General features: G+C 44.8%; 1 protein-coding gene across 1 annotated transcript in view; it reads right to left on the reverse strand.

Moving 5' to 3' along the window:
• nav3 (neuron navigator 3) overlaps positions 1-13,494 on the reverse strand; it is a 291,371-nt gene that overhangs the window by 92,169 nt on the left and 185,708 nt on the right. Inside the window, exons 11-13 of the mRNA XM_041216018.1 lie at positions 11,811-11,855; positions 7,158-7,199; positions 4,426-4,586 (exon numbers count right to left, since the gene is read on the reverse strand). Coding sequence (XP_041071952.1) covers positions 4,426-4,586; positions 7,158-7,199; positions 11,811-11,855 — 248 coding nt within the window. The remainder of the gene's footprint in view (positions 1-4,425; positions 4,587-7,157; positions 7,200-11,810; positions 11,856-13,494) is intronic.

Consider the following 13,494-nt stretch of genomic DNA (forward strand, 5'->3'; position numbering starts at 1 on the left):
TGAATTATATCCAAAGTGCTGGTAAATTAAGCCCAAATCCATCCTAATTATTCAGCACTTAGCAGGCACTCATCAGCCTTTCAACCTCAAACATTGAGTTCAACAACTTTAGATCATAACCACCCTTCCTGTTTTTTTGGACAGTGGCTGTTGGTAATGATTCTGCTGTTTGCCATTTACACCTCCTCTAGACCCAGCTTTTGATTCTTTACTTGCCCCATTACCACCTCCTTTTGTCTTGCACCATCATCCCTTTTGTTATTTAATCTCTCTTGCCTTCCACTCTACATCAGACCTTGCCTTTTGTTCTTTCCTTTGTACTCTCCTTTTTCCTGCCTCTGTATTTTTGAAGATACCTCTTTGGGTTGCACTGGACTCTGGATAGTTTTACCTGATAAAGTTTCTGTTGAGGGCTCTTGGATTAGCATGGCATCATGTGTGGCATGGGACCCTGACTTTAATCACTGAGGACTCCCACCAGATTCTAATGGTTTCCACTTTCTCTGCCAAAACGATGATGTCAAAACATGGTAAACAGAGTGGGAAATGCCACATCTTGATTTTAACCACACCCCCATCTCCTTTCTTTTTACTTGGACAGTTAAGATTCCCTCATTTTGTGTCTATATGATAGAAACTGTTACCTTGAACTTCAAGAGCAACACCACAACTTCTACAAATAACACAACAAGATCATATCAAACTTAAAGAAAAAGCATATAATTGTGCAAAGAGAGGTGGAAGGCCAGAAGATTGGACAGAATATAAGGGACAGCAAAGGATGACTAAAAGATTAATAAGGAGGGAAAATTAAGAGTATGAGAGAAAGCTAGCTGGAAATATAAAGACAGATAGTAAGAGTTTTTATAAATATTTTAAAAAAGCGAGTTAACAAAGTGAGCATTGGTCCTATAGAAAGTGACTCTGGAGAATTGAAAACAAGGAGATGGCAGATGAATTGAACAGGTATTTTGCATCAGTTTTCACCATAGAGGATACAAGTAACATCGCAGAAGCAGCTATAAACCAGGAAATGGAAGTGGAGAAGGAAGTCAGGAAAATTACAATCACCAGAGAAGTGGTACTGAGTAAATTGTTGGAGCTGCAGGTTGACAAGAGCCTGGGTCCTGATGGATTTTATCCTAGGGTCTTAAAAGAAGTATCTAGTGAGATAGTTGATGGATTGGTTTTAATTTTCCAAAACTCCCTCAATTCAGGGAAGGCCCCATTAGATTAGAAGATAGCGAATGTGACTCCATTATTCAAAAACGGAGGGAGACAGAAAGTGGGAAATTACAGACCAGTTAGCTTAACATCTGTCATAGGGAAAATGTTAGAAGCTATTATTAAAGAAGCTATAGCAGGGCACTTGGATAAATTAAAGATCATCAGGCAGAGTCAACATGGTTTCGTGAAAGGGAAATCATGTTTAACCAACTTATTGGAGTTCTTTGAGGAGGTAATCTGTACTGTGGATAAAGGGGAACCAGTGGATGTACTGTATTTAGATTTCTAGAAGGCATTTGATAAAGTGCCATATCAAAGGTTATTGCGGAAAATAAAAGTTCATGGTGTAGGAGGTAACATATTGGCATGGGTAGAAGATTAGCTGGCTAACAGGAAGATGAGAGTAGGCTTAATGGACCTTTTTCTGGCTGGCAAGATGTAACAAGTGGCGTGCCACAGGGATCAGTGCTGGGACCTCAACTGTTTACAATTTACGTAAATGACTTGGATGAAGGGATTGAAGGGATGGTTGCAAAATTTGCTGATGACACAAAGATAGGCAGGAAAGTTAATTGTGAAGACGACATAAGGAGGCTACAAACAGATATAGATAGGTTAAGTGAGTGGGCAAAGATCTGGCAGATGGAGTATAATGTGGGAAAATGTGAAATTGTCCATTTTGGCAGGAAGAATAAAAGAGAAGCTTATTATCTGAAGGGTGAGAGATTGCAGAGCTCTGAGGTGCAGAGGGATCTGGGTGTCCTAGTGCATGAATCACAAAAGGCTAATAATGCAGGTACAGCAAGTAATTAGGAAAGCTAATAGAATTTTATCATTTATTGTGAGAGGAATCGAACACAAAAGAGGGGGGTTATGCTTCAGTTGTATAGAGAACTAGTGTGGCCATATTTGGAGTACTGTGTACAGTATTGCTCACCTTATTTAAGGAAGGATGTAGATGAGTTGGAAGCAGTTCAGAGAAGGTTTACCAGTCTAATACCTGGAATGGGCGGGTTGTCTTATGAGGAAAGATTGGACAGACCAGGCTTGTATCCGGTAGAGTTTAGAAGAGTGAGAGGCGACTTGATTGAAATATATAAGATCCTGAGGGGTCCTGATAGGGTGGAAGTGGAGAGGGTGTTTCCTATTGTGGAAGAATCTAGGGGCAGGATTTTTCATATGGTGGGCAGGCTGGGCAGGAGCGGGCACGGAGCTGATCGCCACCCTCAATCAGCTCCGCACTGCCATTTTATGTGGACGGGCCAATTATGGGGCAAGAAAGGAGGGTCGGGGCCTGAGACATGGAGCTGCCTCAGGGAGATTGAATGGATAGCAAAATAATTAAATAAATGATTTAAAAACGTATTTAAATATGTCCCCTGATGTAACTGCATCACATGAGATGGGACATATTTTTATTTTTATGAAAACTTTTTTATTTATTTAATAAAAACTTTAGGAAACCTCACCCCGCTCATGGATGAGGTTTCCTAAAAAACATGAAGGTCGCTTGGGCTTTTCGCCTGCCCGACAACCTTAAGGTTAGACGGGCAGCGTTACTAATGACGTGAATTCATTTCTTAGTGGCCTTATTAGGCCGCTTACGTATCGGTGGGTGCACAGCTAACTCCGGCGTTCGCCCGCTGAATGAAATATCGCGGCACTGCGCAATGACACTTGGACACACCCCTGATGTCAACACATGTCATTTTACCCATCAGCATGTGGGGCCCACCCCCGCACACCAACTGAAAAATTCTGCCCTCCAACTAGGGGTCACTATTTAAAAATAAGGGGTCGCCCATTTAAAACAGAGATGAGGTGACATTTTTCACTCAGAGGGTTGTGAGTCTTTGCAACTCTCTTCCTGAAAAGGTGGTGGAAGCAGAATCTTTGAATATTTTGAAGGCAGAGATGGATAGATTCTTGGTAAGCGAGGGGGTGATAGGTTATTGGAGGTAGGCGGGATGCAGATTTGAGGTTACTATCAGATCAACCATGATCTTATTAAATGGTGGAGCAGGTTCAAGGGGCTGAATGGCCTGTTCCTGTTCCTTGTTCATATGTTCTTTAAGCAATACTTATCTCACGATACTGAACTGATAGGTTAGTCATGATGGATTTCTCAAGCTGTCATATGTAATATATCACGCTCTGCAGCAATCCCCTTCTTTACAAAAGGATTTCCCACCATGATATGAATCTACAGATTTAATTAGTGAAACCCACTGAAAATGTGAAGTCATCCAGCTCTCAGTTACATAGAATGACATCAAACTCACTGAAGGAAAACTGGCCATTCAGCCAATTTGCCAATCGCCAGTGTTTATGCTCCACATGAACTTCCTCCCATCCTACATTCTCCCTCAGCTATTTATCCAACTATTCACCTCAACCACTCCCAATGGTAGTGAGTGCCACATTCTCACCACTCGCTGGGAAAAGGAGTTTCTCCTGAATTCCTGATTGGATTTATTAGTGACTGTCTTATATTGAAAGGCTCTAGTTTTGGACCCCACCACAAATGGAAACATCTTCTCTAGATTTAACAGAGAAAAAAACTCCTCATTATCTTAAAGACTTCTATCCAGTCACCCCTCGGCCTTCTCTTTTCTTTGCAGCAGAGTCTTAGGCTGTTCAATGTTTCCTGATATACAGTTATATAAGTTAATGATGAAAACATCATTGTCAGGCAGGATACAATAGGATACAATTTGAATCCAGTTTTGCCTCGTTTTAAAGGCAATTGCATAGCAAATTGTTGAGGGGTGGTTCATACAAAATGGTTCCACAGATAAACAATCTCTCCAGCACTAGAGGGTTAATTCCGTGTCCTCCACAGGCAATTCACATTCCAAAGGGTTGAGGCTTGGAGATCAAATCGCAAGATGGGAGCCTCAATTCTTTGATCTGTGTTACTGCAAGTGTGCAATTACACCAATTCTTTTTAAAAGTGTAAGAGACAGTGGGGTTCAATCTTGACTTTATGTGACAATATAAAGTGAGTGACAGTGAGTCAAGAGCCTGTTTGACATCTCTCCCCATTTTATTTCCAGTGAAGTCAATGGACAGAGATGTAAAATTGGGCTGTCCACCCTCTAATGCCCATTTTACACCATCGCATCAAGTCACAATCTATGCAGTCCCTCCAATAGATGGGGACAGCAGCATCAATGAACAATTAAATGATTTGCTTACCTAAATGAGTGAAATTGTATGCCCCACTACAAGGCGATGAGATGGCAGAAGGTGAGGGCAGAGGTGATTGGCTGACTGTGTCTTGAAGGCCTCCAGTAGAGTGGGAACGAAGCCATTCCTTGCCTTCCTCATGGCTTGTTTGGCGGGATGATGGTGTGTACCTGCAGGGGGTATTATCAAGCAAATTGGAAATAGTTCCACCACCGAGCAAATCCATCATCACTACAACAACTTGAATTTATTATTTAGCGCCTTCAGCAGAGTATAACATCCCGAGGCTCTTCCCAAGAGTCTAATTATGTAACAAAACTGAAACTGGCTCAAAGCTGAAGATACCAGGGCAGGTGACTGAAAGCTTGGTCAAAGAGGTGGGTTTTCAGGAATGTCTTAAAGGAGGGAAATGTTTAGAGAGGAAGGGAGGTTTAGGGAGAGAATACAGCTGAGATGCCTGAAGGCACAGTCACCAATGATGGGTGAAGGAAGTTGGGGATGCACAAGTGGCCAAGTTGGGGGAACGCAGAGATCTCTGAGGGTTGTGGGGTTGGTGGAGATAGCAGGGGGCTGGGTGGTGGTGGGGGGGGGGTGGTGGTGGGATTTAAAGACAAGGATAAGAATTTTAAAATTGAGGCATTGATAGACCAGAAGCCAATGTTGGTCAGTGAGCACGGGGAGGGATTTGGTGCGACCTCAATCTAAGCTGGAAGGTTGAATTATTTCTTCGAGCAGACAGCGAGGGAAAGCTATCGAGGAAAATGAACACTTTAGAATAACAAAATGCTGAAGCACTGACAAAATAATTGGACCACAAAACCAATTTGTGGTGTTTTGATGAATGTTTGTGCAGGGCATAAACAAAAAAGAGACAAGCTTAAGTAAACAAACGTCCCTGCTCATTTATTTTCACAGTGTGCAATGAAAAGATCTTGCACAATAACTTAATTAAAAGCCAACTCTGTACAAAAGGACCTCATTAGTGGCTTTTTTCCTCTAGAAAGGTGAAGGCTGACAGGATACTGGATAGAGAAATTTAAGATTATGAAGGGTAGACGCAGAGATGAATCCATTTGTGGGGGAGGGTCGGGGGGGGGGGGTGTGGGGGTGGTTGGGAGGGGGTGGGAGAGGCCAGAACGAGGGGCCATGAATATAACACAAGATAGTTACTAATAAATCCAGGAGAGAATACAGGAAAAAAGTACTTTTACACAGAGAATGGTGAGAATATGGAACTCACTGCCACAGGGAGCGGTTGAGGTGAATAGTATCGATAAATTTAAGGGGAAGCTGAATAAACACATGAGGGCAAAAGGAATAGAAGGATATGTTAATTGGTGAGATGAAGAGGGGGTGGGAGGAGACTCGTGCGGAGTTTAAACATGGACATAGGCCAGATTGTTTCTTTTCCCCTTTAATGTTACAAAGCGTAATATTATTACACAAATACGAGTGAAGGTCAATCTGAGTTTAATTGCTGATTAGTCAGGGAAGTTCCTGGGAATGGGAAGCAGGTAGATTGCCTTTCCGGGTGGGAGAGGAATTTGAGGGGATATCTCGGCTGTAGCTGTGTTCAGACCCAAAATGCTACAAGAAAACTTGCTGGCCTTCTTTTTTCTAAAAACAAACACTCACTCTTTGTGATGTTGGTATTCCTGGCGTTTAATGCCCGTCCATTGTACTTTGTTAAAACTGAATGCTTTGTTAGGCAGCTTCAGATGGCAGATAAGAGTCAATCACGTTGATGTGGGACTGGAGTCACATATGGAGCCCAGACTGGGTAAAGACGGTAACCTTCCTTCCGTAAAGGACATTAGTGAACCAAGTTAGGATTTGACAACAATCTGATGGTTCCTCCATTACTGGTAGCAGTGTTTAACTTCCCCCGATTTGTTTTAACTGAATTCATTCTCAAATGGTCATGGTGGGTTTGAACACATTGATTCTCAATCCAGGACCACAAATCTAGTACCAAAGTTACAACATCTCTGTGTGCCCATGAGGATATGACCTGTGGGATACATGCTACTTATAGAGAATTTCCAACTTAGAAGGAAAAAACAAATCCAACCTTGATCCCCTCAGACCTGCACTAGAAAATATTAAGACTATCCAACTGAGCAAATAAATAGCTGGAGTTTGTAACTAACACCCAAGATTATCCTTATTCTCTCGCTATTTGTTCCAAGCATCAAGTCTTTCTCACCCGGTTGCTTTGGTGATTTGGACACTGGGAAGGTGCCCTTTCTCCAGAATAACAAACAAGCTGCAGTTATACCAGAAGCTTCCTTGGCCACACCACATGGAATCAGCAGCATGACAAAGCAATGTCACATCAAAACAATGCAAAAAACAGCAAAGTCTAACACCGATGCGATAACTTTATTTATTGGGACTTTGGTGCTTATGAAAGTGGAAAATATCTGCCTCATTTGGCAAACAATTACCACTTTGTGTTGGCAGTCTCAGTTGCTGGTCAGGTTTGGTGCAATTGGAGCAGCCATTAGCCTGTCTCGGTGTGTATTGCTGCTCGCTGCTACTCCAGATTGGCATTTGTTCCCTTCAACCTCCAAACCAGTCACCCTGAGCAAATTTTCCAAATTTGAACCAATTAATGTCAAATTAATGGTGTTTTTGTTCTGTGAAATCCTGCCCACCAGAAACTGGACTGAGATGACCAAAGGACATTGAAACATATGTACGACAAGTCCAATTAATAAATGGTATTAAAACATCTCTACCTTAGGCCCTTTTTAGGTAGCGTGTTTCGATCTAGTTGCACACTGTTAAAACAAAGAGGAATCACTAGCAGCACACGACAAAAACAGGCAAGGCCTCAACACAGACATCTGTCAATCTTAAAAAGAAATTTCTTTCAGTTAATCAGTTAGTGCAAAAAGAACACGTTAGCTTCCGATTGGCACCCATGCAGAAAGCTCGGCAAGGGTTATCGATATAACACTGAAGAAAAGCACTAAGGATTATAATAAAAGCAACAAAGTTAAAACTAGCAGGAGCAGCTTCCGTGTCATGTACCTGAATAGTTTGAAGAATGAAGAAGATGTATCTATGCCCAGGGATGAATGAAGTGCAGTCTCAGTGCCAGCGATGGCATGTGGGATAAAGCTGCTGGAGCTTCATGAATAAAGTCTGTGAGTGGAATCGTCCCAGATTCGCACTAAGTACGGTAGCAGGTGGACAAAAGGGTGTTTTACCCACTGGCCACAATGGTGGCTTTTCACACTGTATCATCCCAATCCCACCTCAGTAATTAGGCAGCCACAGGAAATGCACCGTCTCGCTGGTGGGCGGCCTCTGAATCGTCCACCACTCATTGCTTCCTCACTCCAGGCGCCATATCTACACTGCAGCCACCCACACTGTTCTCAATGCTCGCAGCCCAGGACTGCTCCAGTGAAGACATGGCCCTGAAAGCCAAGAGGAGTTCAGTGACCCATCCCTGGAATGCTGTTTGGAGGCCCCACTGTGATGTCCTCTACCCTCGCCCTGGCTGCAGGAGGCCCAGCAACCTCACCACTCCGGCTTGGTCAGCGATGGTCAGCGATGGTCAGTGATGGTCAGTGAGGATCAGTGGTCAGTGCCAATGCTGCACAGAAGAGGTTGGTCATCCAGTGCAGAAAGAGGATGAATGAGCTCACCCATACCACCAGGGTAAGACAACCATCTCATCACTCTAAACTCACCCACTCACAAGCCCATCACACATTCACTGGCATCTCACTCACTGCCAGCTCAAGGGACATCACCACTCACTCTCTCACACTCACCCTCACATCTCTACCTGGCTTCATCTCCTCTGGAGACTGCCTCCTCAGCCCTCACCATCTTGAGGCCACGTGCACAGATCAACATGTGGCCCCCACACACACCCTGGGATACCCCCCTTCCCCAGTACAGCCCTCACCCTGCAGCCTCTTCCCTTGCCTGAGGCCACTTCTCCCCCTTCCCCAAACAAACCCCAGCCCTGCAGCGATTGAAAAGCCACCCCCACCTTACAGCTGGTCCAGTAGGTAGAGACCAGCCCGTGACCCCCCTAACAGTGATGTGGTGCTGCCTGTGAATCCTGGCGCTGATGATGGCGAATACTGCTTGAGGCAAGGTAGGCAAACAAACCTCGAGATCCCAAGTGAGATGCAGCTCACCAGGTGCACGTCGCTTATGTACAGTAGTGAATCACACTGACATGTCCAGATGATCCAGTGTGCTGGGGTTGGGGGGGTTGGGGGTGGTGATTCCAGCGAGCAGGGCTTCTATTGCTATGCAGATGTATTACAGTGAAGTTCCCAATGTGCAGCAGCTGATGGAAAGAGCAGACGATTGCAAACTGGTTTCACAACATCATGAAATCAATTCTTGGCCTTCCCGCCATATTGTCCGTTCACGCCCACCATGATGCTCGAGGGTAGGGGTGTGTGGGTGGTGGAGGGGTGTGGATAGGGGTAGGTGGGGGGGTGGGGGTAGGGTGTGGGTGTGGGTGAGGGTAGATGGGGGGTGTGGGGAGGAGGAGGGGTGTGGATAGGGGTAGGTGTGGGGGACGGGTGTAGGTGTGGGGGGGGGGTGTGGGTAGGGTTAGGTGGGGGGTGGGGGTGTGGGTGTGGGAGAGGGTTGGTGGGGGTGTGGGAGGGGTGTGGGTGAGGTTAGATGGGGGGTGTGGGGAGGAGGAGGTGTGGGGGAGGGGTGTGGATAGGGGTAGGTGGGGGGGTGGGGGTGGGGTGTGGGTGTGGGAGGGGTGTGGGTGAGGTTAGATGGGGGGTGTGGGGAGGAGGAGGTGTGGGGGAGGGGTGTGGATAGGGGTAGGTGTGGGGGACGGGTGTAGGTGTGGGAGGGGCGTGGGTAGGGGAGGTGGGGGGGTGGGAGGGGGTGTGGGCGGGGCTAGGTTGGGGTGTGGGGACGGTGTGACAGTGTTGGGTTGTGGGTAGGGGTAGGTGTGGGGGAATTGTGGACAACTTGCTAGTCCCAGAATATAGTTGCACATTGGCCTGGTCCTGTTAGAACATAAGAAATGGGGAAGAAGTTGACCATATGGACCCTCCAGCCTGCTTTACTGATCAATATCCTGTCTGATCTTCAATCTGAACACCACAGCTTTCAACTCCCATTTCTTCAAATCCCTTCACTTCCTTCATGCCCAAAAATGTACTGATCTCAGCCTTGAATATGCTCAACAACTGAGCATTCACAGCCCTTCTGGGGTAGATGCACAACCCTTTGGGGTGAAGTAATTTCTCCTCATCTCGGCCCTAAATGGCTGGCTCCATCTGGTGAGACTGTGACCCCCAGCTAGGGCAAAACAGATTCTCAGCATCCATCCTCTCAAGTTCATTAAGAGTTTTATACATTTTAATAAGATCACTGCTCATTCTTCTGAATTCCAGAGAAAATAAACCTGTTCTGCTGAATCTCTCTTCACAACGCTGAGGGGCATCAGGAATATGGCTTGGAACAGGGAGAAGGGCAGAGGAGAAAGGAACCATACGTTCACTATGACTTTTTAACTCTTTGTGATCATTCGAGGCAAGATGTATTGTGAAGGAAACACAATGAAGGAGGAAGACAGAGCTGCTTAGATTGCACATGCAAAATGATGGATACAGCATGACAAAGGGAGGTGATAGACCGTCATGAACAGCACAGCTCGTTAAATAAAGCTGCAAACCTCTAAACTGAGGCATCTACATTCCCAAACCAATTATTCCTCACAATTAATGCAGCGATTTGAAAGCAAAGCACCTGCTATAGGGTTACGATGTTACATAATAAGAAGTGCCACCAATTAAACACTGCAGGCAATCATTCAATCATCGGATCACACAGTATAGGAGAAGGCCATTCAGTCCATCATGCCTGTGCCAGCTCCTCGTAAGAGCAATCCAATTAATCCCATTTCCATAGCCCAGTAAATGTTTCCAATTCAAGTATTTATCCAATCCCCTTTTGAAAGCTCCTATTGAATCTACTCCCGCCGGCCATTCAGGCAGTGCATTCCAGATCACAACAACTCGCTGCATAATAAAAAAATTCTCCTCATTCACCCCCCTGGTTCTTGTGACAATTATCTTACATCAAAAACTGCATGTCCTGTAAAGTGGAAGAAAAAGCAGTTTGTGTTTATGTAAAACTTGATCATACCTGTTAAAAAAATCCAAAAATGCTCCAAATGCTTTGATGTATAGTCATTGTTGCCATGTGGGTAAACACGACAGCCAATTTGTACACAGCAAGATCCCATGGGCTGCAATGAGGTGAATGACCAATTAAGACTAGCTTTACTGACCTTATTTGCAGGAGGTATGTCGGCCAGGACACTGGGAAATCTCCCTGCTCTTCTCTTAAATAATGTATTAGGATCTTTAAAGTTCATGTGGACTATTGGATGAAGGAGGTGGAGCCATGGTTTAGCATTAAGGCCAAAACATGATGCCTGAAATGACGTGCTGCCTTCTCAGGACTAGCCTTCCTTATTGACTGAAGTGGGGTTTGAACCCACAACCTTCTGTCTCAAAGGTGTGAGTATCACTCACTGGGGAAAGGTGACATGATTGATGGAATGTCATGATTATATACTTGCAGCTCTGAGTCACACCTAGGCTTGTTTGGGTCAGGGGCAGACCAACAATATCATAGCCCTGGCTTCCCAAGGTGGGGGTCACAGAGAACACCCTGATGATCAGTCAGGGAGCACACTGGTGTAGTTAGACATGCTGAGCCCGAAATTCTGGCCCGGCCTGAGATGTGATCAGAGGTGCAATCAAGGGACAGGAAAATGGGCCAGGACTTGGTTCCACTGGGATTCTGTCCTGATTTTCTAATGGCTGCCATTTGCCTGTTGGAGGGGACTGCTTGCAGATGGACCTTCATTCACGCCTCCCACATCATGGAGAATACCCAGGCCACATTATCATGCTAGAAGCCAACAGATATCTCAGGAGTTGAGAAAAAATGGCTTCCTCTGGAATCAAGAACTGCCACTAGCTTTTGAACCTTGAACCCAGAAGGAGCTGAGAAGCCAGGGCAGGACGAGGAGGCTACTCCCCATTTGTGGGTTGGGATACCCTCTTGTAGGCATTCGTGACCCAGTCCAACCAATGAAATTGACCCCGTCTCTGTGTTGGTCAGACTGGACTAGACGTCACCAGGATCGAGTGTCAGGAATCAGGGTGGGTATTTCCTTACAGTTTACCCATAATACAGTTAATCGTCATTCGGGCACACGCCCAAGTTGTGATCATGATCTTCCAGCAGTTGCTTCAGGAAAACGCAGAAAGCAGCTGCTTCTAAATTTTTAAATTCATTTTTTAAGAAGGGCCCAAAACATTTTATTTTAGCCTCATGTGGACTCGATTGCAGATTCTGGACTGCAGCGAATGATTTACCTGTCTTGCTTCCGAGAATGGGTGATCCTGCGGCATGGAGGAATGCTAACAAGGAAACAAAGTGGGCTAAGAGTCAAGATGATAGAGAGATAGTGTGAACAGAAGTAAGAAGGGGACAAAAAAAGGAAAAAAGTGTTAACATAGCCAAAAAAAGAAGTAATTAACAAACTTGTAACGAGTCGGAGATCCTATACTCTCCCCATTATCTTCTTTAAGGGCTGATTGCAAAAGGTCAGATGTCAAATGTAGGGAGCATTGGTTTAGATATTTCCCATTGTAAGTTAAGTCTCAATGGGTAACAATCCTTCCTCTGAGTCAATAGCCTCACTTAAGGGGCATGAACACAAAATCTAGCCTGACTCTCCTCTCTGGTACTGAGGGAGTGCTGCACTGCCACAAGAGCAGTCCTGTGGATGAAACATTAAACCGAGGTTTCTGTTTGTTCTCTCAGGTGGATGTAACAGATCCCACAGCACTATCATGAAGAACAGGAGAGTTCTGTCAGTGAGGGTGCTACCAACTGAGTCAGGGTGAACATTCCATCAAATCTCCAAGAAAAGGCATAACCTTATGTGGGTGGTTTAAGGCCTATCATTAGGGTAGGGCAGATGAAGCCTTACTCTGTACTGAGTGGCATCATGTAGTGAGTGGCTTCATGCCCAATGGGCAGTGCTACGTAATGAAAGTGAGAACTGAAATCTCCTAAATTTACCCATTCCTACAAAAACCATTTCCAGCCCCGGTAGTGGTCATCATCATCATGGGTGGGATGGGAAAATTTGGAGAGTGACCGGAAGTCTACTGACCAAAATCCCAGCCAATATATTGGGATCAATTATTCAAAGAAACCAATCTTTGTTGTACAGTGGTTCTGACCAGATTGGTCTCTTCCAGCCTATTGGATTGTTAAGGTTTGGAGAACATTGCAGAGTCAGGTTTGCTCTGCCTGGGATGTGAGCTCCTCTGTCCAGGAATTTGCTACCCTTGGGAAATTCAATAGCCTGAGCAGAGAAACAGGCAAATGTGCCACACACAATATATGGTGGCTGTTTACTGCTCTTTGGATGCCTGACATAATTTGAAATAAAGGACTCAGGGTCAATTACTTTCAGTTCAGCCCAGTTGAAAACTTGAACTGCTGAACTCGGTGTCAAATCTCTGTACCTCAAAAAAACAGTGGCTGGGAATTTCTTATCCTGCTGAACTCTGCCTTTGATCGGAGAGTCTTTATTTCAAAGTTATAGCTTATAAAGGAGTTGCCCCTGATTTGACATGAAGCCAGGTCACCTGGAAATGCAGTTGTCTTTAAACCCCCCACAACAGCCACATCTTGATGGTCTTGACAAAAAGAGAGAAACGAGAATATCTTTTTGCCTCCACTTGCTGTACATTTCTCGTTAACAGAGCATAAATCAAGCCCAATGCTTTTTTGTTTAATGACATAAATGACAAAAATCCACCAGAAAGCATCAAAAATAATTTCAAACCAACTTCTCTCTCAATCATTACATACAAAATTTGACAACCCAGAGCTAAGTCCATCCTGCACTGAATGCTTTATTTTGATTCTATACCTCATGCTCCATTGGGCTGGTTAACTCTAGCTGGGTGTATTCCTGGATGTTTTGTCCCATTCCCCTGACCCACTGTAACATCTCTGCCTCTACACTCCCAACATTGGTTA

This window comes from Carcharodon carcharias, chromosome 21 (assembly GCF_017639515.1).
Source record: "Carcharodon carcharias isolate sCarCar2 chromosome 21, sCarCar2.pri, whole genome shotgun sequence".
NCBI classification, from domain to species: domain Eukaryota; kingdom Metazoa; phylum Chordata; class Chondrichthyes; order Lamniformes; family Lamnidae; genus Carcharodon; species Carcharodon carcharias.